The sequence below is a fragment of the Ambystoma mexicanum genome, chromosome 2p, assembly GCF_040938575.1.
Source record: "Ambystoma mexicanum isolate Mex_15411 chromosome 2p, UKY_AmexF1_1, whole genome shotgun sequence".
NCBI lineage: Eukaryota > Metazoa > Chordata > Amphibia > Caudata > Ambystomatidae > Ambystoma > Ambystoma mexicanum.
The window spans coordinates 550,348,068-550,374,569 of NC_090923.1; the positions used below are offsets into that span (position 1 = coordinate 550,348,068).

Below are 26,502 nucleotides of genomic sequence, written 5' to 3' on the forward strand. Positions count from 1 at the left end.
GAACACTGTGATTACGCGGCAGCAATGAACAGACAAAAAAGGCGAGTACACTAGAGCAACAGAGGCCAGCCCGAGGCAGCGATCAAGAAAACGATCTGGATCCGGAGGGAGGTGCGGCAGAGATTCCTGCGAGCTCCGGTGAAGCAGGAGTATCTCAGACGACCTCACACACTGGACCGGACCACCAGTGAATAACAGCGAGGTGGGTGGCAGAAACGGGGAGTGGAGAAGCACCATTAGAAGCTTACCAGCCCCGCAGGCGAGAGAAACAGAGCAAGGGAGCCCAAGAATATTGTGGCAAGAAGGAGGCGGGGTAGGGAAGGAAGGAGGCCAGGACCCCGTCCCACACAACACACGGGGCACAGGGAGAAACAGCACATTCGCCCATAGTAGGACTTTGCCTGGCAGAAGCAATAGGACGGAACAACCAAGAGGAGCAGGAGGCGACGGGTAGAGACTAAGAAAGGCAGTGTGGACAAGAAGGGCTACCACTACTAAGACGGAAGGGGCACATCAGAAGAGGCCCTAAAAGCCCCCATGTGTCCAAAACAAGGGCAGAGGCAGCATCATCAACCCAGCAAAGCCCTCAAGGAAAGCAGGGACCAAGTATCAAAAAATTGTGCGCCACACAGAGCAGTACAAACCCCAGGAGAGGAGATATTAACCAGAGCAACCCACACAGACAACCAGAGAAGAGGGCACAATGGCAAGCAAGGAGGACATGCACAATTGGTATAGGGAATTCCAGAATCAATTCATGTCTTCCTTTCAGACTCAATTCGAAACACTGAAAGATTAAATGAAACAGTTGCTACAAGAACTGAGAATAGATGTGGCAAAACTGGAAGAAAGAACAGACACTTTAGAAAACGTAGTACAGTACCTGGAAGAAGAAACTCAAAAAGACGAAGAAACACTAGATCACCTTGCTTGCATGTTACACAACTTGGAAATCAAAAGCGAGGATTTAGAACATCAGGATAAAAAACCTCTCAGAAATAGTGGAGGACAAAGACTTAAAGGGCACAGCTCAACAACTCTTTGCAGACATAATGGTGGTGGACAAGGAAGAGCAGGTCCTAGTGGACAGAATACATTGAGTAGGTCCAAAAAGGACAGGAGAACCAGGCACATGCCTGAGAGATGTCCTGGTGGCAATGACATCATACTGTCAGAAGGAACAAATCCTACGGAAAGCGAGGCTTGTGGGACAGGTGCAAATCAATGTAGACGAGGTATTCCTATACCAAGACCTCGCACAAACAACACTACAAAAAAGAAGGATGGGACCAGTAGTGAAATTCCTAGCGCTGAAACAGACAAGGTACAAGTGGACATTTCCCTTTGGCCTACTATTCACGTGGGAGGGATGGAACCACAGGATTACGACGTGCGAGGAAAGAGAACAAATCTTAAACCTGCAAAGAGAAGATGGAGAGAGCACAGAGGAAAGAGGGAGAGGAGAGGGCAGTCACAGGAGACCTTAGGGATGGAAAACAGTAACAAGGAAGGAAAAAAGTGGAGCCAAAATGTGAAGGTTGAAGCTGAGCTAGCACTAGAAAACACTGAATGGGAAATAGAAAAAGGAAGGAGGAGAAAAGGACAAAGGGAAAACCCTGAAGAAACCCTGAAGAAAGGGTAAGACAATAACACGTACTTTAAGCTAGCAACCCAAGGTGATGGAGGAGGGGGGCATATCTTGGAACCTTGAGTGGGGATAAGTAGTCCCCACAACAGAATCGCGGGGAATTCATGAGGGCCAGGTGTGACGGACACAACGTCAGAGCGTTCAAGTTGGGAGTTACTGTTGACATGTTGGGGGATTGGGCAAGGGAAGGGGAGGGCAAGGAGGGAGCCAGAGGTGGAGATACAACTAACCATAGAAGGGCAAATAGGGAGGGGCGGGAACAAACGGAACCCGGTTGGCGGATCTTAAAATACTAACGTACAATGTGAGGGGATTAAACACCCGAGTCAAAAGGAAAAAAATAGAACAATACATCGGGGAAAAATATCGATATACTCATGTATCAAGAAACACATCAGGAAACAAGACAAATGGAATTTTAAAATTAGGGGATATACTCAGATCTACCAAGCTAATGCCAGGGAAAAGAGGATGGCGGTGCTGATCGTGCTACACGACAGGCTGGGAGCACAGGTCAGGAACTGGGTAGCGGACAAGGAGGCAAGATACGTTTTCTTAAACGCAGTCATCAGGGGCCAATGATCATGCTGGCATCAATATACGCACCAAACACAGGGCAGGACGGCTTTCTAAGGAGAGTACTATCAGACCTAGAAACCTTGCTAAGGGGGACATCATAGTAGCGGGAGACCTCAATTTAGCGTGGGTTCTGGGACAGGATAGGAGTGGGAAAAGTGCACAGGGAACCCAAGCCCCCTCCAAAGCACTAAAATGAAAGATGGCCACGATGGCCCTACACGACATCTGAAGGGTAATCAAAGGGCAGGAACAGGGATTCACTCATTATTCATATGTATACTCCACCATGTCATGGATAGATTACTTCTGAGCATCTATATGGATAATGGGGAAAGTGAAGGAAATAGAGATAGAAACTATATCCATATCAGATCACGCCCCAATGTGGATAAACATGAAATTGGGGAATACAAAAAGGGGGGACTATGGAAGTAGAAATTCCCCTCTGACCTACTATTTGATCCGGTACAGAGCAAAAGGATAAGAGAACAGATAGAGCAGTACTTTAGGGAAAACAAATCAGAGGAGGTACCATAGGAAATAGTATGGGACGCTTTTAAGGCGGTAGTGAGGGGGGCACATGTTAGCTCTAAAGGCAGGGAAAGACAAACAGAGAAGGCAATGGGAAAAAGAACTAGAAGCAAAATTAAGTGACATACAAGGGGAAATGGCAAAAGCTCCAAACAATAAACTAAGAAGGGCTCTGAGACATAATCAGGGGCAACTAGAGACACTTAGGACAAAGAAAGCAGAGAAAGCACTACTTTACTTGAAACAGTGGCACTATGTGAAGGCCAACAAGGCCGACAGACATTTGGCAAGACAGCTAAGGAAAAAAAGGGGTCTCAAACCATCATTAAGCTCCGTAATAGCAAGGGACAGAATAAGACAACAAACAAAGATATGGGAGAAATATTTAGGGAATTCTATTAGACTATACGCATCAGACAATCCCTCTACAGTACAGCAAGAAGAATATCTAACGAGAATTCACATTCCACAGATAACAGAAGAGGAAATTAGGGAAGAAGAGGTCCAAAAGGCCACAAGAGACCTACCAAAGAATAAAGCCCCAGGCCCGGACGGATATATGGCAAGCTTTTATAAAAAATGTTGTGACATTCTGACCCCAAGACTCACAAAATGATTTAATACATTAAAAAATAAATATATATCACACCGTCAATGAACGAAGCAAAATTGGTTGTGTTCCCCAAACAAGGCAACGATCCGACAATACCAGGTTCCTACAGACCAATAGCATTAATAAACTTGGATGCAAAGCTATATACCAAAATACTTGCAAATAAACTGCTCCCCCCTCTTGCTGAAATTAATAGGACAGGACCAATCAGACTTTATACCAGCCAGACAGGCCTTTGACAACACATGCAGAATTTTCCATTTAATAGAAAAAACGGGAATGAGACAACATCCAGCTATACTAGTGGTACTAGACACAGAAAAAGCGTTTGATAGGGTCGAGTGGTCTCTGATGTTCAAGACAATGAAACACCTAGGGTTTGGCTCAAACTATCTCAACATGATACAGGCGAACTAGACAACACCATCTATACAGATATCTCTAAATGGTACATTATCTAATAAGATATTTCTAGAACATGGAACCAAACAAGGCTTCCCTTTATCTCTGCTGCTATACACTATATATATAGAACCCCTATTGATCAGAATGCGGAAAGCAGACCAACTGACGGGAATCAAAATTGCGGGGGAAACACATAAAACAATAACAGTCCTGATACTTTGAGGCGTCCCAGATAAGTGCCATGAAGGAATGGCTGATGGGAGACCAACACAAAATATGGGCACAACAAGATATAGCGTATCGGGATGACCTCTCCTGGGGCTCCTGTGGTTGGACAAGAAAAAAAGACACCCTAATACTAGGTTCAGTGAGGTATTAGGGGTAGGAATAGAAACATGGGACGGGGTAACAGGAAGGGGGCGCTTTTAGTGAAACCATCCCCATTCTTCTCCAGGTTCAGGAACCCAGACTTTCAACCAGGAATGAAAAAGGAAGCTTTCAGGAAGTGGGAAAATGCAGGCTGCCAGAAAATAAGCGATATGTATCAGGGACAAACACTCAAAACGTTTGAGGAACGCATAGAGGACCTAGGCCTGACAGATGGGGATAGATTCAAATTCAACCAACTAAAACACTGGCTAAACACCCCTACAATTAGAAAAGCAGCCACCAGACTGTTGACACCATTCAAACACTTTATTACTACTAAAACAGGGGCAAAAAGCTTAGTCTCCAATCTGAATAAACACCTGAATGATCAAGAAGAGTAGTTACAGTGGTAATACATGTGAAAACGGGGGAAAACACTAGGAGAGCCAATTTCAAGAAAACAGTGGGAATACCTGTGGGGAATAATCCCCAAAATAACTTGCTCCATTCAAGTAAGGGAGATGTGGATCAAAGTTACACTGCAATGGCACTATACACCAGAAAGGATTCATGCAATGTTCCCGCAAGCATCAGATCGATGCTGGGGAGGCGGCAAGGCAGTGGAGTGGGCAACTAGTGGCATATGTGGAAGAGCTGCCCAGTAATACAATCATTCTGTGGGGAGGTCAGGAGACAGACACAAATAATCTATCAAGGAACGGAACAAATGGGGGACAAATTCTGGATGTGTGGAATGTGGGACCGTGAGAAAAAGCAATCTAAATCCCAAAAACGAGGTCTGATAACCCTACTAATAGTAGCATGGTTGTCTATAGCACAGAAATGGAAACAATATACTGCGCCCACGATGCAGAACTGACTGCAGAAAGTGTGGAACTTTGTGGCTTTAGAATGGGTAACATATAAAATCCAAGGAGACCAGAGGAAATTCAAACAGGAATGGGGTCCAATGTTGACATACCTACAAAGCGACTACATGGTAAAATGGTGTCCGCACAAGATCTGAATAATTGACATACTATGAGCTGTGAAGGAAATCCAACACCAAGAAGAGACAGACACCACTTCTGGCAGGGGGAGAGATCCTGGGAAGCTGAATATTTATTTGTGAATTCAGTGTGGATTGTTGAATAAAAACCAAAACAAAAATAATTAAAATTACACCAATCCCTCCATAGAAGCCCTTCCATAAGTCATCAGAAGAGAAAACTCCATCTAAGTAGTTCTGAGGGGCCCTCTTAGTCCAGGCACTCCTCTGACGTTATTGATTTTTAATACGTTTGCTTAGTTCTACCTTCCTTTCTTCATCTTACTGGTTATGATCTTCTGGGTCAGCAAGATACTTTCCGTAGTTCCTAGTATGAGTGTGTTTTAATTTGTTAGCCAGGGTAGATTTCCTTGTTCCTCTTTGTGTAATATGATTGACGTGTTCTAAGGACTGATTGTGCTGTGTAATTTGCAAGATGGGCCTCCAGCTTCCCTTGAGAATCCTCAGTTCCCTGAGAGTTTCCGGGAACATGTTGGCCTAGCGGTGAGCTCCTTAATCTTATCCTTGGCCTTGAGTGAGATCCTAATCTGGTTGGAAGTCAATGATAATTTGCACAGGATTCTAGCTGGGACTATTGGGTTTCTCCTGAGGTCTGCTTCAGCAGGGACAAGTAATTTATTGGCTTTGAGATCTAAGACTTTGTTAAAAGACCCCTCCCATGATGATTTACCCCTTGGAAAAGGAACATTCTTTGTGAGTAAATTCTCAAAGCATGTGTCCTGTTTCTCCTTGAGGGCATGCACAGATAGGGTGATCAATGGCCAAAGAATTGCCCTTTATCAACAGTAACAACCCATTTGGGCCTTATGTCTCCAAATGAGACCCCCTTGGTGATCAGAATCCCTATTGCCCTTTCACATTTCCCACCTGAGATGAACTTCTTGTTTGAGAAACCTTAATACTAGATATTTTCCTAAAACGTCAGCCTTGAACTCAACACTGATGTGTACAGATGATCCCACCGCACTGCTTGAGGCTAACAGGGCACAGGGGAAGAGCAGAATCCATACAAGGGAAGGTCAGGATCCCGTTATAAAAAGAAAATTGAGCTGGGCTTTTAAGACCGACAGTATCCTGTTGGCAGCCTGTCTGGCCAGGAAGTAGAATGCGGTGGTGGATGCCCAGAACAGGCAGGCTCACTGTCCTACAAGTGGTAGCAGTGCCAGAAGGTTCTTGTAGAAATCTTTAACCTTTGGGCAACCCCCTGTGATGATTCGCTAGGTATCGCCACTCGTCCCCAGGGGGGGGTGCCTCTTTCCAGGAGGCTAGGTACATGCGGCCGCTACCCAATAGTCACCCTACGAGTGGTTAAAATGCACGAGGACCTCATGGGGAGGGACTCCCTCTCTGGGTTTAAGGACGATCACTTTGGGTACAACCCGTTGTATAACCTCACACTCTCACATGCCTTAGGCCCTCCCCTCCATTTCAAACCACTATATTGAATGTAAACTGATGTATTTCTGTAGTGCAAGGGGTACAACTAAGACAGAACATACTAGAATGAAGAAGAGCACAGAAAACTTGAGGATTACTGACTGTGCTAGTACTGAGATGAAGTGGCTCACAGTAGGCATGAGGAATGTCAAGGAGCCATTGACAACAGGTGTTGACGTTATGCTGGGGCAGAGTAAGCTCTATAAAGCCCTGCAGCTGCATAAACTTCATCTTGGTCTACCGCCCTCCAAGTGTCATGGACTATTTTAATGACAAAATATTACATATCCTAGCAGACCTTAAACGGATTAATAGTGCCACCCAATTCCTGGGTGATCTTAATCGCTGACGAGGGGATCCCTCTGACAAAGAGGCTATCATGCTCGAGTCCGGCTTAAATAATATCAACCATCGTGTCTTGAATTCTGATCCTACCAACCCAAAGGGAACATCCTGGACTGGATCGTTATACAAAATCTTAAGGCTCAGATCAATAACACCACCCCTATATCTGGTCAGACCATTTCTTGATCAACTTTGATATCCATCTTCAAGCACCTCCATCCAAGCTTTCCAACCCTCCTAAAATGGTCACTAATTGAAACCTGAAGAAAGTCTGAACTCCCCATCTCCAAGAATGCATCACAAAGATCATGTCCTCGACCTTGGAGACAGACTCCCCTGATGCACTAATTGAGACCTTCAACATCAAATTCACCTCTCTTCTGTATAAGCTCGCCCCTCTCAAATCGAATGCTGTCCAGAACAATCCCAACCATCAAATATGGTTATCACCTGAATTTAGATCTCTGAAAACTAAAAAAAGAAGGGCAGAGAGGCGTTGGCTTATATGCCCCTCATCTGACAATAAAAACGCATGGAAGACTCTTGAGAAAGCCTATAAGGATTGGATCACAGAGTCAAAAAAGAACTTCTATAACCATCAAATCTCAGAGGCTAATTATAAACCAAAGAAGCTGTTTCAGATACTAAAGTTCTTCGAAAATCCCAAAGCCCTATTGATGCCATTTACACCTTCCAATGTAGATTGCACTAGAATACAGAATGCCTTCCAAGAAAAAATACTTAAGTCTAGGGACTAAATTTGAAACCAGATCATTGCGTGCCTAAACTTATCAAGCATACCCCCTCAGACCACTCCTGCCCCTTCCCCCCCCAATCCCTTGCCCCATTAGAAGATTGCACTTCCTTTAGCTTTACCCAAGTATCTAGCCTAGAACTGTTGTCCACCCTGAGTACCATGCGACCTGTTGGCTGGACCAGATAATGTAACCCCCCCCCCAAAATGATCATAGACGATAAGGATATTTTCTCTGCATTCCTAGCAAGATTTATCAATGCCTCCTTTCGTACGCACTCAGTGTCTGACTGCATTACAAATGTTACTGTTACTACCCTCCTAAAAAACTGGACTGTACCCCAATGACGCAGCAAACCTAAGACCCATCACGAACTGCAGTTTTTTCTTGAAGGTCTTAGATAAAGAAGCTACTCGCCAGATTCAGATCCACATTGAAACCATCAATATGTTACATCCAAGACAAGTCCGGCTTCCGTCCTGCTCATAGCACAGAGTCGGCCCTCATTGATCTCCAGAGCTACATGGTGAACATCATGGACGGGGGCAAGTCCGGCCTTCTGGTTTTACTAGATTTATCGGCCGCGTTTGATTTATTAGATTACGAGCGACTCCTACACATCTTAAAGGACAATTAAAACTCCTCTGAAATAACTTGCAAATGGATACATTCCTTCCTGACTGGAAGACAATCTAAAGTCTGCTAGGGTTATGCTACCACAGACCCCACTCTTTCCACCTGTGGGGTGCCACAAGGAGCATGCATGTCCCTGATACTGTTTAATCTATACATCCTATCTCTATGCAGCCTCTTAGAAGAATCTGGAGTATTTCGGACCAATATTGCAGACAATACTCAATTGGTCCTGGAGATCTCAGGGCATTATGCAGCCGACAGTCTACTGCTTCAAAACATCTACAATATAGTGGACGCCTGGATGGTAGACAACTGGATGTGCCTCAACAAGGACAAAACCGAGCTCCTTGTCTTTGGCTCCACCCAAGCTAGGGATAAACTCTTTAATTGCTACCAGTCTTTCTCCATCCAGGACTATAGCATTCTAGTAAAGAAGAAAATTAAAACAATCTGCGTGCAAACTGACTGCTCTTTAAGCGCAGAATCCCATGTGAACTTGGCCGTCAAAAACTGCTTGTACCACCTTTAAATTGCTCAGTAACATTCGCCCATATCTTAACAAGGATAATTCATCCACCATCGCCCAGGCAACTATTCTATCAAGAATAGACCATTGTAGGGTGCACTTAGTAGGTGCCTATATAAAAAAAAAAAGTATCCAGCCTCTCCAGACGCAGTCCAGATCGTAAAAAAAAGTCCTGAGAAAATGCTGCATCTTTACTCACCGGCAGGGGCTACATTGACTCCCTGTCGCGGCCAGGTGTCAATTCAAAGCAGCAAGTTTAGTTCATAAGTGCCTCTATGGGAAATCCCCAAGTTACCAGAAGTCAGTTACTTCATGGTATGAATCCCTACCATCCCTAAGATCCACAAACACCAAACTTGTTGCTAGCCCCCCCCCTTTAAGAAATCATTAATATCCTGTACTTGTTGTTTTATGTGTATATATGCACCCTGGTGCCCTCGGGCTCTGGCACGTTATAAATAAATAAAATTAAAATAAAGAGGAAATAGAAGAGGGACTCAGTGTCTTCTTCCTCCCTCGTTGGAGAATCCCAGAGTTTCGAAGTCTGCACTCGACCCAAAGCAAGGGCTCGGTAGAGAACGCCGGCGAGTGGCTGAGGGAGTCTGTGGCGGGTTCTGTGTCGGCAGGACCGAGCCAAGCGGGAAGCAGGTGAAGCAGTGGCATAACCTCCAGGCGGAGGTGGACTATGCAGTCCCCAAACGGTGCAGAGACTGCAAGAAGTCACAACACTTGGAGCTGCCACAGAAGCAGTGACGAAGCCGACGGGAACCGGGAAGAATAACGACCCCAGTTCCTGGAGAGATCAGTGCCATGCGGGCAAGTTCCAGAAAGTAAAGGGAAGCAGGGGCGGACCGGTCAGGAAGTTGGGGGTGTAAAGAATTATCTGCTTTATCACGAGGCAAGTGTGAGGCCTATCAGAGGGCCATCAAGGGACGGGGACCCAAAACAAGGCAAAGAGTGCATCCGAAGAAATCCTCTTCATCCCAGTGGTGGAGATAAGTCCACTGACCACCAGTGAAGGGTCTGGGATGCCAACAAAGGATAACCAAGCATCCGAGGAAATCTTCCTATTATCAGTGGTGGAGATAAGCACACTGACTACCAGAGAAGGGTCTGGGACCCCGATATAAATCGGACTCGGGACTTTGCTGATAAAGTGAAAGAGTGTCAAGATAAAACCCAAGTTGGAAAAGAACTTTCAAACACCAGGAGAAGGGAGTCATTCTCCTGGTAAGAAAACCAAATCCTTTTGAGTACACGGAAGAGACGCCATTCATTCCCCCTGGCCTTGTTGTGAACTGTATTGGAAAGTGCAGGCAAGATCCAGGAGAAAGGAGCCATTCTCCCGGTCTGGAAAGTTGACTGTACAATGTGCTGGAACTACGAGCCAGGGGAAGGGAGTCATTCCCCGTGAAACACCACCCATATACCAGGAGAAGGGAGTCATTCTCCTGGAGAAGGAACTTTCAGTTGGATTATATTAGTCTTTAGTTGTAGTGTAAGGGATAGATAGTAGACTTGCATTTGGACAGACATTCTGACAGATCCTTTAGTATTAGTTTGAGGCAGGGAAAACCCCTCTTAGGGATAGTGAGGATTATTTGTACTATCAATAAAAGTCTATAACAAACATGCCACCCTTGTGTCAGTTTCCTTGTTCGACACCCTTACACCCCTCAGTTGGATGTGGTCACCACCCATGCCAACAGTAAGTGCGAGCTGTTCTGCTCCTGTCATGACCCCAGTCTGTGAGGATAGCCCTTATTCAGGCATACAGGCTAGGCAGAGCACATTAAAACCATCAGCAGGTCAAAGGTGGGTGTTAGCCTGGCACATATGGCATTTACACCATTCACAGCATCTACTTCCATAGACACCAGTGATGTTCAATAGTAAATTCATACACTTAAGATGGCCGCTGCAAAACCGATTTACAAATAACAGCACATTCTATTCATATTAGCAGATGGAGCTACTTAAGCCCCACCTCCGCTGGAACGTGCGCTTCGCGTCTTCTCCGCTGACAGCGGGTAACGCTACCGGCGTTTCTCCTCAGAACCTGAGGAAAAAAGAGAATAATAGAGACATTAGTTTTACGAAGAGTTACAGAGCATCATAGTTCACTGAAGAGACTTACCCAACAGAAGTTATCTCTGATGATGTAATATTCAGTAAGATTATTTATACGCTCTCAGCCGCAGTATGTTCAGTCAGAAGTTCTCACTCACAGCCACAGTATCTTCCGTGAGAAGTTTCGTTCACCTTCGCAGCGTCTTCAGTCAGAAGTTTCATCCGCAGCCACCGCATCTTCCGAAGGTATTTTCCTCAACTTTCCGAAAACCTGCAGACAACACAAAAGGTATTTGATTAATAAACAAACTTAACAGTTTTACATAGAAGACGTTCACGTACCTGAAGGTTCCGCGAGTTTTCACCTCAGTTGTTACCGCGCTCCACTTCGCAGGCTGCTATTACTCTGTATTGTCGAACTTAGGTTTAAGATGTTTTCTCATCCTGAGTATCTCCCCAGCCATAATTCTTTTCCCAAATTCCTCAAACCTGCGAAAAAGAGAAAAAGACACAAGTAGTTAGAAAGAGAGATCTCTCCAATGTAGGAATCTATTCTAGCCCTCAAGATTACACTATCTTCACCTGCTGACTTACCCAAAACCTCATTCTTGAAAGAATAGACAATTTAAGGTAAGAAGCTACAGAATTCATCAGCATCCCAAGTTACCATTGTTTCTCCATCTCAACGCGCCACTGTAGAAAAGCAGGATGGAGAGCTCCACAATAATAAAACACAGTTGAGAAGGGAATTCAGTCCTAGAGTTAGTAGAGAGTGATTTTAGGGGAATACACATTTAATATAGTATAATCTCAGTTAATAGATGTTATAGCTTTTCTATTGTTGTCCTTTGTTTGTTCAAATAGAAAAAAGAATCCTAAAGGCTCCAAGGTATCAAGTCCACAGGCTGGGAACGTATTACGCTCCCAAGGAGTCCAGGTAAGCGTTACAGCTCCAGGAAGTGTCCTCTGAAATGGACACTCTGGGATGTGTTTGTGGTGAACCGATGTTTCAAGCTACTTAATGCATTCCCACCGATTCCCATCCTCCTGCATGTTCTCAGGAGGCTGCAGCAATTCAAGACCATGTTGATCCTAATTATTGCGCTGGATTGGCTTGGAGGATGTTGTATCCGGATCGCCTTGACATGTCCCCGTGCCCTCATCGATGCCTCCTGAAGAGAGTGGAACTTCTCTATCACGGTGGAGGGACAAGTTCTACATCCCAATTTCAGCACCCTGAATCTCCATGCATGGCTGTTGAGAATATAGAGACTGGCACAGCCCGGCAGAGGTTGTGGGGGGTTCTCCTCTCCAACTCAAAACATGCAATCTACAGCAAAACAAAAGAAGTAATGGATGCATGGTTTAGAATTAATCTCAACCTCTGGCCTTGCCCTGGATAACCGTCCAGACCATTGTTATTTTGACTAAGGCAATCTACAACTTTTGCTGTAAGAAATTGTGCTCTTGGTGCAGAGAGAGGGATCTGGCACTGCCACTGTTAAGGGCTACTTCATAGCATATCAGTTTTTAGGATATAGTTTAAATGAGGAATATGTGGGAGGAGCAATCCATCAGGAAGAACATTACCCTAGCAAGTCATTTGTTCTTCTCCTTCATGGGCATCATTACTACATTCATAAACAACCCTCCCTTCCCAGTAGGTGATCAAGTGATAGAGTTGGGGGGGGGAAGAAGAGAAGACCCCCAACTCTTGAGTAGCCAGAAAAATAAATAACCTACCTTCTAACTATCATAACCATTCATTGTGGAACTCTGAATTAGCTTTATTGCTTTTAAGTGGTAATTCGTATGTATGTTACATAGGCTTCCTATTTGGTTTTCTTTCTTTTCTTTTTTCCTCTTTGCTGTCTTTCGGCAGTTTTGATGTAAGAAGAAATATGACAGAGTTATATGCTTTTTGTTATTTTGGAGATAGCTGTATGTCTTCAACGGTGTTTCCTAAGATCAAGCACACAAGAAGAGATACTCCAAAGGCATATTCCATTGTTTCTGAAGTTTATGAAAATACAGCTAATGGCAAACTGATAATAAAAGTAAGTAAATTTTTCTCGTCATCCTTTTCATTATTTTTCACAATGCATTTCAGATGGTCGAGGAGATCTCCGGGAATATCTTGGCAAAGACCCCTAAGCCAATAGATGTTCGAGAAGTGATGGCCAAGTATCCAGTCATGTATGAAGAATCTATGAACACAGTGTTGATGCAGGAAGTAATTCGGTAAAGTACTACAATTATGATTTGACCATATTGCATATTATTCACCTGCATTTTGCTCGCTACAGATTAATACTGTCCCATCTCTCCAACCTCACATCTTGCATCCAAAACCTACAACAATCCTGTTCCCATCACCAAAACACAATGGATTCTCTGCTCATCCTTTTTACATAAATTATATTGTATGTTACTTTGTAGACATAACTGTGCCCTGTTTCCCATACAAATCTCATCTTTCTCCACAAAGCTGTTAAATATCCTGCTTCCCACACTGAAACACATCTTGTTCTGAAATCTACAAATCTTGCTCTCCAAATTTAACTGTTACCATGCTACAGAACCACATCATGTTCCTCTACCCTGCTGAAATGTCCCTTATTTCCCATCCATGTAAATGTACTTTATTTTGGTGATATTGCCACTTGGTACTTAGATGGGGTAGAGTACTAGTCATTGACATTTGTAATATGGGACAATAGGCCTAACCACTCAGTGGCGTTGCGGTACAAACAAACTGCACAGCCCATGCCCAATGTTTTCAATATACTCAACATGTTGCACTATGTAATGTCCTGCAGGACAGGCACTCAATGTCGTCTCCAAGATGGTGCCAGGCACCTAGTGACATATACTGCTGAACTAAAGTGTATACATGCTTGCCCCACTTCATGAACAGAGTATAGGCAGCTTAGAGTCTTGAACATTTGACTTGAAAAAGGAAGCACTCATGGGAGTTAGCCCCAAAATCTCCTCCAATCTTTTTTTTTTAATGTGAACAGTTATGGCCTATAATTATTATTTATTAATGTGATACAGTTTTAAACAAATGTAAAAAACTTTACACATAAATTAACATCAGATATCTAAAATACATAAATAGAATACAGTAAAGTAGAAAACAATTCCAAGTCTTAGTAAAATCCTTGATACAATTTCTAGATAGTTAATTTATATATGAATTCGAGTCAAAATCTAAAAGAGATGAGTAAACAACATATTCTGATTCATAATTAAGATAAAACATTTCATGCTTACATAACAAAATGTCAATTACTTATCGGGGGAAGACCCCCTTGAATTTAATTTTATGAGAGCAATTGCCACGAGCCAGACCTGAAAAAGTGCTAAGTGCAGTTTAGGGTTATATGTGTTAACACACTGCTTCCAAAAATCTGCCTGGCCCATATAGTCTGTGTTATGGACAAATTCGCCCAGATACTTGATATACTCTATTCTCATCCTGCCGCAGCTCGTCAGCACGTGTTGAGCCGTCTCAGGTTCAGTAGGGAGATCACAAATCCTACAATATCTTTCTGCTAGGCTTAGCCCCAGTGCAGGGCCCTGGGTGGATAGAGTCGGTAAGTGATTGAGGCGCATTAATAGGATAAACCGCCTCAGATGTTCTGATGGGCACTGATTTAGATAGAGTTGCGCCTTTCCATAGGTATATAGCATAAATAGAATAAAGCTATAGCTTTTCAGACTATTAAGATGTTTAAAATTGTTCTGCCAATCCCACAGGTTGAGGCGATTGCGCATGCTGGTAATCAGGACTTCATTTTCCCGGCCCCATTCAGGTGACCAGCTAATTTCTTCCGTCAGAGATCGAATCTGATTTTCAAATTTAGCCTGTCTACCAGCCGCACAATCTTCCCTAATCGTCAGTAATAGATTGTTTGTTGGTTTATTATTGAGTTTAATATGGAATTCCATCCTCTTTCTTAATACCATGGCTCTAAGGGAGAAGATTCCTAGCTCAAGTCTGATAATTGCCATGGGAATACACTGTGGAAGGCCGAGGATTTTCCTCCAGAACTTACCCTCAATCAGTTGTAACCATCCTAAGTTCATATTTATCAGTGGATCTAAACCATACGTCACCATAGGAGCCAAACATTGGATATATAACTGACGTGCTGCCCAAATTGAGAATCCGCATTGCTCTCGTGTAAATTTATAGACTAAAGCTGTAAGTTGAGCAGCTTTTGTTTTGCGCTCCTGGATGCAAGTGAAATACTTTCCTTTGTTATCAAATTCTACCCCCAAATATCTGTACATGTATGTATATTCAATTTCGACCGCACCCATCATCATTCTTGGTCTAGCCACTCTACCAGCAGTGTATAACAACAACTTGGTCTTACTATTGTTAATAACTAGTTCGTTGCTTTCTGCATAACGCCATAGCTGTTTGGCTGATCTCAGGATACCACTAAAAGTGTGATCCATGATCACCAAATCGTCTGCATAAGCTAAAAGTGGGCAGTGGTAGGAACCTAACTTAGGGGGACAATTATTAATCCCTAGAAGACATTTGGGTATATCTGAGATAAACAAGTTATACAATGTTGGAGCAGTAACACATCCTTGCTTTACTCCTCGCCTCTGAGGGATGGGTTTGGTTACCGAACCCAAATTGTCCAGCCTAACTTGAACAGTATTATTTGAATGTAATAGCTCTAAATAATACAATAAAGGTTCAGGGCAGCCTAGATTCCTCAATTTGTTCCATAGAAGGGAGCGATTGACCGAGTCAAAAGCCGCCTTAAAATCTATATATAGTGCATATAGAGGGGGATTTGCACGAGATAGAGCCTTACTTCTCAGAGTATTCATAATAAATATATTGTTGGAAGTAGAATAGCCTGCTCTAAAACCACTCTGGAATTGATCTAGGATCCCAGCTTTCTCTACCCATATTAGCAATTCTTTCAAGATGCGTGCTGCAAACAGTTTCCCAGAGCAGTCTAGCATAGATAAGAGCCGGTAGTTCATAGGATCGGACCTGCTACCTTTCTTGAAGACAGGTATGATGATGGCTGCCTGCCAAGATGTCGGTATACTACCTTCGTTTAATATCTTATCAAACAATATTTTCAAGAGGTTTGCCCAAAAGAGGGGGTTGCTCCTCAGCACCATATTAGAAAGGCCATTAGGCCCAGGGGCTCGTGAGGTGTTTAGGGCCTTAATTCTTATCTGTAGGTCCTCCACAGAAACTGAGAATGGGGGAATATGGGGTTTGCTGGCCTTGGGAATATAAGTCCCAGGGCTGCTCCCCATATTTCTCGTTTCCAAAAAGGAAATCCATTTGTCACCTCCTATAGAATTAACCATACTGGGTAGAGTTTTCTCCTTCACCTTTCCCAATATGGACCAAATTTTGCGAGTGTTCTTACCACATAATGTTCTGACTGTATGTTGCCACCTTTCTAACTTCCTTGCGTTTTTGTGTATTTTTAGCCATATTTGGTAAGTGGTCTTCAACTTTCTTATTTTGGAGGCAATCATCCTCTTGGGGTCCGGGCCATTTCTTATATACCTCATCTCTCCTCTAAGCTTGCGTTTCCTATCTCTGATTGCACGGTCGAATTTTAATTCGTTTGAGGCCTTGCCCACCATCAGGCCCATTTTATGGGAACCGTGCAGTGCAGAGAACTTACTTATCCAATTTTCTATTTGTTCCGGTGACTTTTGCATAAACAAATTTAATTGTTCAATATCCCACTCTTCGGACGCCCTTGTGGCCTTTAGGATATTATTTGTTGACCAGGAAATACGGTTTAGGGAATGATTAATTACGAGATCTCCCATATTAACCAATGCAGCATCCGGGTGGCTGAGTCCCAATGATAATATCAGCGGGTCATGATCACTCCATTTGTACTCGGTCACCTTCATATCTTTTACAATTAATGCGATCTCTACACTAGTATAGATATAGTCTAAGGTGCTCACGCTGCTCCCATTCTTCCATGTAAATTTACCAGGGCAATCGTTTCTAGTACGACCATTTATTATTTCAAGGTCCCAGCATTCAAAGAAGGCCCTCCAACACATCCCCTCTATATCCGTATAAGCCTGATTCCATATACTATTGCTTGTTAGAAGCTGATTATTACTTGTACCACTACCACTGTTAATTCTACAATTTAAATCCCCAGCCAAAATAACAAAATCTCTACCGTTGGTTACATTCCAATCACTTAAGAGATTATGCAGGGTATCTTGTATATGTTCTCTATGCTTTGCGCCCGGGGGGTTATATATATTTATTAATAACATTTCTTCCCATCTTGCTTTAATCTTGACGGTCAGAGCAGCAGCACACAGGTAATCACTATCCACTGGGATCATTCTACTTTTCAGCTTATTGGATATCCCAATCGCTAGACCACCGTATGGTCGTCCGCGTATGCCTTTCTTCGCAAGGGTGTGATAAATAGTGTACCCATCCATGGCTGTCTGCTGTAGCAGCCAAGTTTCTTGTAATAGAAAGATGGGATATTTACTTATCATTGTTAGAGAGCCCTTGTTGGTAAGAAAATGTTGATGACCATGTGTATTCCAGCTTAACAGGGTTTGATCTCATGATTGTTGTAGAACTAGGGGCAGCGAATCTGCCAACCATTTCAGTGTATTTTGAATGTCTACCATCTGTACATTCTTTCCCGTTTTTTGGGTGGGTATACCACTCTTATTTGGGGCTGCCGTTGGCTCAACACTTGGAAGTAAGGGATCCTCCTTCTCTTTACAAGCATCTACTTCCACCCCTACCTGTAATAGACATTGTTTATGAGAGCGAATCAATTGAGCAGATGCCAAGACACAGCAATGGAGGGCTGTTACATTGGGATTGCATACGGTAAGTGGTTCTACAAAAGAGAAGTCCTCCGAGCGGATTACCCGCAATTGTGGGATCAGATGCAGTTTATTCAAAACCTCCGTTCTTGTCAACCACTTGTCCATCTTCTTTTGATTTAAGTTTTTAATAATGCATATTTTGCTTGTATTAGGGGTATCAATTTCTGTTGTTTCCAGTGGGTTAGGGGGTCCCTTGTTGTCCACTTTATGCTGTTCTTCTTGGTGCGAGCATATAGTGTCCACTTCAACTGAGCTAGTAGAGAGGTCAGAGTTGGGGTCCTCCATAATCGTGCTGGTGATTTCCTGTGGAATATCCGGGATGATCCAACTTGTTAGGGTCCCCAACCCTTTCTTAGCATTTTTCTTGGTATTTCGCTTCTTACGTTTAGATTTTTTTGCACGTATTGCTGGGGCATTAGTGGCAGGTAAAGGGGAGGCTATTTCAGCCACCAAATTTTTTGAAGCTAGGCGTCTTTGTTGACGTCGCTGTTTTTTTGTCAGAGGTATTTCCAAGGCTTTCTCTATAGGTTTATCTAAATTATCGGGTATCATCTGTGAATCCTGTCCTTCGTCGCCATTAGGGGGATACTGGTTGGATAGATCTTGCCCAGTGGGAATGAGAGGATTGGGTAGTCCCAGCTGTATTATCGAGTTTGCGTGGATCCTCCCACATAGTTTTAGCAGTATTTTCATAGCAAATTGAAGAGAAGCCACTGAGGCTTGCAGATCTGTAATGGCTAGGTTATTACAGACTTCAGAGTTTCCACTGTCTCCTTTGTCCATACATTCCAGATCTTCAGAGCTTATATAGAGATTTGGGGAAGTTGATAGCCGTTCCTCTGACAAAACCACTGAGGAGATAGAGGAGGGGCGCATGGGGAACGAGCCCGATATATTTGATGTTGAATTACCTGGTTGTCTTGGGCTAGTAAGTCCCCCAGGCTTTTGCTGCCCCCTCTGAGCTGCGTTTAGAACCTGTGCCTCAATCACAAGTGGGCAATCGTTGGATACTGTAGACGGATTGTTTAATGGGGCCATTGATTTTTGAATTGATAAGCATAAATCTAAGAGGGAGTTGTTATCAATCTCATTAAAGTTAGTATTATCCAAAGAAATACTGTTATTATGTTGGACTGGCGGTTGATAATTACTGGCTTCCGTTCCTGGTATCTCCCCAGCGTTAGTTGGCTTGGTGTGGATTTTCCCAAACATAGCTGGAATAGTCCCTTTAATCGATCTACGCTCCACCTCTGTAGGATTAGTATTCTTATTAGCTTTCTGCAGTAGAAGGTGCCTGGACTCTTCTTGGCCTTTACGCAGGTTGTATCGAGTTTTGTTCTGCCTGGTTTTGGCCATGGGTTTTGATGGATTTTAATCACCCTTCTCCTATAAAGGGGTAGTGATGAAGAGATAGGTACCGTCGTGAAAATACTATCTCGCTTCAATTGTATCAGGTTCCACGATGTAAAAGAGCAAGAGTGCACTAAGACATTGTACTTGTATGTTTGTAATATGAATGGCTCACCTCTACAGGTTCCGAGTTGTGGATAGCGTCACAGCACCGAACAGTCACAGAACAGTCGGCGCCCTTCACCCCTGTCGGGCTTAACGCCGCAAGGGTGGCAGCCTGAGTCTTTTGGCTGCTCCCGAAGTCACGTGATAGATCACGTGCCGTGTGTGGCTCCGCCTCCTCCAGGAAGCGTGTAGCGCAGCTGACGGCAAGAGTCGAGGAGCGACTCGCAGTGCCGGTCAGTAAACGAATCCCCAATCAAGCGGGTTCCAAGATCTCCACATAGAGGCACAATTCACAGAGCGGGAGGCAGCCTGAGTCTTTTGGCTGCTCCCGAAGTCACGTGATAGATCACGTGCCGTGTGTGGCTCCGCCTCCTCCAGGAAGCGTGTAGCGCAGCTGACGGCGGCAAGAGTCGAGGAGCGACTCGCAGTGCCGGTCAGTAAACGAATCCCCAATCAAGCGGGTTCCAAGATCTCCACGTAGAGGCACAATTCACAGAGCGGGAGGCAGCCTGAGTCTTTTGGCTGCTCCCGAAGTCACGCGATAGATCACGTGCCGTGTGTGGCTCCGCCTCCTCCAGGAAGCGTGTAGCGCAGCTGACGGCGGCAAGAGCCGAGGAGCGACTCGCAGTGCCGGTCAGTAAACGAATCCCCAATCAAGCGGGTTCCAAGATCTCCACGTAGAGGCACAATTCACCTATAATGGCCTATAATGGAATGCACTTCAAACAAAATAATATAATTAGTTGATCAAAGTGTAATTCTACGGCTTAACAAAAAATGCTCGACTATATCTGTTTTTTTAACTGCATTGGAAGTTACTGTCTGTGAACAGATTTTTCTAATAATTGAATCAATTGTTCTGAAATTAAAACAAGATGCAGTGGGGTTCTGTCAGGTTTTAAGGTAAACTAGCAATACTTGTTTGAAAACATAACCCAGAAATTTTAATATTGCTTGAGAAATGACACTTCAGGGGGAGAGGATACAATATCTCGGGATACAGTTGACTAGCACACTAAATAAGCTTTTTTGAGCTTATTATTTGTCACTTTGGGAGGCTATCAAGCAAGGTATATAGAGATGGTCCTAATAAGTCTTATCTTAAATGGGCAGATTTGCCAAAATTTAAATGGACTTTCGCCAGAGATTCATTTTTTGTTTCAGATGCTGCCAATTCAAGTGCCAAGCACCTTTTAGAGTGGTTATTAACTTACTCCTTCACTTTCTATGGAGTGAGAAAAAAAACTCAGTTGCCTTCATTCCCTGATGTTTCCTGAGGATGGAGGAACCAGTTACCCAAACTTGAGAAATATAATAAAGGGGCCAACAGAGAGTGTTAGTAGACCATCGCCACAACAAGGTCAATAAGTAGTGGTTTGGCCTAGAGAAGTATTTCTTAGCTCCAGTTCCAGCAAGACAATGGTTGCAGGTCCCTACTGAAGCTCCCTAACAGTGTAAAGACCCACCTTGTCCTGGCTATATTGTGTGAATTGTAGAGAGATTGGAAATAAATGAGTGATCTAGCCCCATGGCCTTATAATGATAGTTTATGATAGTTTATTTATATAGCGCCTGTACACAATGTGTTTCAAAGCGCTTCAAGGAAAGGGAGGCAACAAGGGAACATAAAATGACATTCTTACAGGTCATGAACAATAAGAATGTGAAATTAACTATCGTACTCGGCCTGGCAACATTTGAGAAAGTGCAAGAGCTAAGACATAGATAAGGAAGGGAGGGGAGAGTGGGAAGGAAATGGAAACAGGCAGGTGACTACCGTACTAGGCCTGACGACATTTCTGGTAGAGCCAGAGATTAACAAAAGATGAGGGAGAGGGGTGCAGAAAGGGAGGGGAGGAACAAAACAAGCGACTAAGGTACTAGACCTGATGACATTTCCGATAGTGCTGGAGGGGGGAGGGGAGGAAAAAACAGGTAGGGGAGAGGGAGGAGACAAAAAAGGTTGCTATCATACTAGGTCAAGGACAATTCTGATAGAGTAAGTACATAGAAGAAAGTGAGGGGAGGAGATAGGAAAAGGGAGAAAGGGAGAAAGGGAGAGGAGGAGAAAACAGAGAGTGAGTAGTCAAAAAGTGGAGAAGCAAGAGGGGAAAGCGAATACAATTGCAGGAGTCAGTAGTAACACATAATGTTGCGAGAGAACAGCAAATAACAAGCCAGGATTCAAGATGAAAATGGGAACAGCATGATTCAGGGCCACCATGAGTACAAGATGCAGGGGAAGTCCAGCATTAGAGTTGAGAGAGGGAGACGCACCGTGAGTCAATGAAGTCCATAAAAGTCAAATCCAAGCATTGACAAAAGACGTTGATGGTGAATGTATCGGGACAGACTCCTGCAGAGGTAGGATCTTTTAATTGCATGTGGGCCTCCGCCATTTGGGGATTGCTTTCAGAAACGTCTGAGATTTCAAAGATGGTATGAGGTGGGGCTGATGCGGACAGGGCCAACTTTGGGATAGAGACAAGTTCATCTGCAAAAAACGTTTAGAGGGAAACTGAGCTTGTGACCATTTTCGGTTTTCCCCAGCATAAGAGTTGTCATGGATAGGCGGTTGCAAATTGACTCAGTAGACAGTAAACCCCATTTACGAGAATTCTAGACGTGCATGTGGGCACTAAGGGATTGATTTCAAGGCTGTACAGAGTTATGGTTTTCAGGGTGTTTTTATGCTCAAGGGGCTAAGATATGCTGTGAGGTGGACTTGGAAAGGTAAATAAATTATAGCCTTTAGGAGCTTATGTGTAGGAGGTCTTCGTGAATTTCTACTGTATCCCTATACAAATTGCATGGCTACAAAAATGTCAAAATTGTAGTCATCTTGAAATTGGCCCTGCCCCCTTTTCTGACATCATCAACAGTAGGACCAGCGGGACCAAGGCGATCAAGTGGCTCATCATGTGGCAATGGATCTGCAGTGAATTTCTCTGTTCTGCTGGAACTTGCCATCTTGATTCACTGTGTGCCAGTTGTGCAGCGTCGTTCATGCTCTCTACACCTTTGCCAGCCACAGTGTTTCTCCAAAAGCGGTCCGTTTGAAATTCCCCAACCCCCTTTTCTGACATCAATGGGAGGACGAGTGTGACCAAGGCGATCACATTTTACACATTTCTTTTTTAAGTGCATTCCTCAATGCATTCTCTCCCTTGCGTTTTCGATAAGGGTGGTTTTATAATGGTTATGCACTTTGATACCTCTTTTAGCCTGCTTGAACCAGTGATCAGGGGGTAAGAAAATGTTTACTTGTCTGCCTTTAATTATGCCCTAAGTGGATGTTCTCTCTTACTGATGACTTACCAGCATAAACCTCAGAGAAGTTGATCTTGTCTCTTCCTCCATGAGTCCTAGAACAGGGAGCAACGGTAATAGTCAGGAAAGGCAGTTTATGGCCAAAATGGGTCTTTTAAATGTTAGATCAGCAGTTAGAAACGTAGATGAGATACATGGCTTGATTCTACATGAAGATTAATTAAATGTTACTTAAAGGGTTTACTATTCATTGTAAAAATCAGACAAATAACGGGACGGGGAGTTGCCATCCTTTTCTCTAAACCTTTTAAAGGTACTGTAGTACAGACACAATCATTCTTTTCCTTTTTCTGCATAAATAACAACAGTCCTTTATCGTCCACCTAAATATGAGATTTTGTTTTCTAACACATTTTCAATCTTTGTTTGAAGAGATTCAAACCCTATTGGCTACGTTTATTCTTCTGGGTGATTTTAACCCAAACTTAGATGATAAGGATGCACTGCTAGTTCAAGATTTTATAAATGTATTAGATAAACTTGTACTGAAACACTTGTGTATAGGCGCATTATAAATGCCATATTATATCATATCATATCATACACTCAGTTTTAGACAATGTTCGGCTGGTCCTACCCATTCAGCAGGACATTCTTTAGAGCTAGTCGTACATTTTTTTTAATGTTGTTTTTATTGGGATTTTTAGTTTTGAACAATAACTATCCCCTTCCCAACCGGCCTCCCTCCTCCCCCAACCCAGACCCCCTCCCATCCCATCCCTGGATCACCGCACGGTATGTCTTCTGAGGAAAATGTTCTGGGTATATCAAATCAATAGTATGTCCAGCAGCCTTAATCTCTGAGGGCACCATTGTTCCCGATAATCTTTATGAAGGAAATGTAGGACCAAGTCCCACTCAGTTTTGAATTTTGCATAGTCTCCTTAAATTGTGCAGCTTACCCATTCCATTGAGGTGTAGTGCCATATTTTTGCTATCCATTCCTGTTCGTTGGGAATTGTGGATTGCTTCCACTTTTGTGCTATTATGGAGAGAACCGCCACACTGAGGACCATATACGCTTTCCTCTGTGGCTTGGTCAATAGTTTGTCCAGTACATCGCTCAGGCTAAACATAGCTTCTCCATATTCTCTCCGTACTTGGGGACCAAAGATGTCTTTCATTTCTTTATTGACCACGTCCCAGAATGGCTTTAGAACGGGACAGAACGGGAACCCATGTGCCCACCTCTTTGCATTCTCGCCAGCAAATCTGAGCAACTGAGGGGTATATTTTGTGTAGCTTCTCGGGAGTTAAGTGGCACTGCACCAGAATCCTGGTCCACATTTCCCTGATCTGCAACCCTCTCATTAATTTGGGGATTCACTGCCACACTTCCCACCATTGTTCTTCGGAGATCAGGAGCGGCCCATTGTCTCGTATAGTGCCACTTGGGCTGGGTCGTTGGTGTGGTGAATAACCTGTGCAATTTGCTGATCACTTGCCTGTCACTGGTATTCGTTAGTAAATACCTTTCTAGTGGGGTAAAGTCTCTGGAAGTGGATTTTTTCATGTCTTGAGAAGAGAGCCAATGCCTCAGTTGAGCGTACTGGAATTTATCTTCTTCCCTCAACCCCATGGTTTGCTTGCATAGTTGAAATGATTTCACCTCTTGCCCCTCCATCATGTCCCTTGTGCGGGTGCATCCCACCTCTTCCCACCTAGAAAATGCTCCTTTCTCCAACCCCTGGGTGAACTGTGGATTCCGAAATAGGGGTGTGAACGGTGATGGATAGGACGTGATCTTCGCCTCTTTAACCATAACGTCCGAAGTATACCCCACCAGGGCCGTTATTCTGCTTCTGTACATGTTAGGGGGCCTATCTGCTCGGGGATGCTACAGGACCTCGTCCAGGGGCCTGCCCACTAATTCCCTGTCCATCCTACGCCAGATGCTATCTGGGTTCCCAATAAACCAGTCTCGGATTACCCTCAGTTGGGCTGCCCAGTAGTAAATCATAAAGTTTGGGACCCCCCAATCCTCCCACCCCCGTGGGGGTGGTCATGATTTCCCATGCCGCCCTCAGTCCTTTCCCTTGCCAGATATAGTTCTGTACCAGTTTATTCTTAGTTTTGAATAGGTTTTTAGGGACCGCCAAGGGGAGAGTCTGGAAGTAATAAAGTGCTCTGGGGATAATTACCATTTTAATGACACTGATGCGGCTCATCCAAGATATGTTAAGAAGCCTCCTCTCGCCCAGCCACGTCTTGATTGCTTCCGCAGGTGGGGATAATTTGCTTGGTACATATCTTCTAGGGATGGGGTCAATGTCACCCACAGGTAGCAGAGGGATCCCTCCGCACATGCAAACTGCCCTGTATCAAGTGCTTCTGGGGATTTGTCTCCCTGCAGTTTCATTAGTTCAGATTTTTGGGTGTTGGTCTTCAGACCCGCCACTCTGCCAAATTCCATCGGAGTGCTGTTAGTTTCGGGAGGGAGATGTCCATGTCCGTGAGTACGACCAACAGGTCATCGCGAAACGCCATTACCTTGTGGTCCTCCCCTCCGAATGCGATCCCTTTTATTCCCCTCTGCTGTCTGAGTCTAGCCAGGAATGGCTCGAGGAAGATCGCATACAGGACTGGTGACATGGGGCAACCCTGTTTAGTTCCCCTAGAGATCCCAATGTGTTGGATAAAGAGTTGACATGGATGTCATTAGCGGGATTAGTGTCGTCTGGAATGCCTTGTAGCTTGTTCGCACACAAATTGCCCTTGCATTACTGTATTCAAAGCGCCACTATAATAGGCCAATGGCTTACGGCCCATAGGGCTTTTCTGCATCAACACCGCTGTCATAAACTGACCATCAGAGTGTGAAAACAAATAAAATTCCTGTGTGTAATCTGGGAGCCCTCTTCCCAGATATCATCTAGCACGTTCCAATGATGTCCTTCCATCTGGACTTAAGTAATTGATAAAGGAATCCTTCCTTTTTCATCTCCTCAGGCACCAGATGAAAAAGGTCAGAGGCCCAGGACATCATCACGTAAAAAGAGCTGACCTCATCTGGAGGAGAGGCCATGTGAGGCTCATACATGCCCAACGGTTCCCCATCAGCTGGTATGAAGGCATCAGCCTCGTCGGTGTCCGCCGCTGTGGTAGCTGTATCTGTGCCCGTGTGCAGAGCCGGTTCCACATTTGGAGTCAGATCCTGATGTGGAGGTGGTGGAGGTGTCGGTTGACGCTTCGGGTCAGCTGGATCCTTTGACTTATGCTTGCGTCGGGGTGGAATCCCAGGCAGTGGCCTTGGGGGGCTCCTAGACGGGGCAGGACTGGGCGTGGGAGGCAGTCTCTGCTGGATTTCCAAAACTAGCTTGTGCAGCGTTGTCAGAATGTGCAAAGACATGTCGCTTGGCTGTGGCGTAAACGGAATGGGTGGTGGAGGTTCTGGACTGATGCGCCTCATCTGGCATGGGGGGGGGGGAACAGGGCTCACCCCGAGGGGACCCACTCTGGACATGGGCGTCTGACCCCCTTCGTGGACCGAATAGTAGTCCTTGGGCAGATTATCGTCACCCTCGTTGGAGCTTGCATACATCTGCACCAGTTTCTCTGTGACAGTTCTTGGACCCGCACCTTTCTTAGGGTCAGTAGGAGGGACTTTACCGGCGACCTCTGGAAGTAGTCGGTGACAGTGACCTTGCCCTCCCCAAGCTAGAACTTGCAGCTGCGCCGAACCCAGTGGGATCAGCGTCGTGGAGCTTGGCCTTCTGTCTGACCCCCGAGGGTGGGGAGTCTTAAAATGCCTTTGACCTCTTTTGTGAGGGAGATCGCTCGTGGGACTGGCCG

The 26,502-nt window shown here is 44.4% G+C and overlaps 1 protein-coding gene across 1 annotated transcript in view; it reads left to right on the forward strand.

The window, feature by feature from the left end:
• DNAH1 (dynein axonemal heavy chain 1) overlaps nucleotides 1-26,502 on the forward strand; it is a 3,604,831-nt gene that overhangs the window by 3,470,234 nt on the left and 108,095 nt on the right. Inside the window, exon 75 of the mRNA XM_069644003.1 lies at nucleotides 13,094-13,224. Coding sequence (XP_069500104.1) covers nucleotides 13,094-13,224 — 131 coding nt within the window. The remainder of the gene's footprint in view (nucleotides 1-13,093; nucleotides 13,225-26,502) is intronic.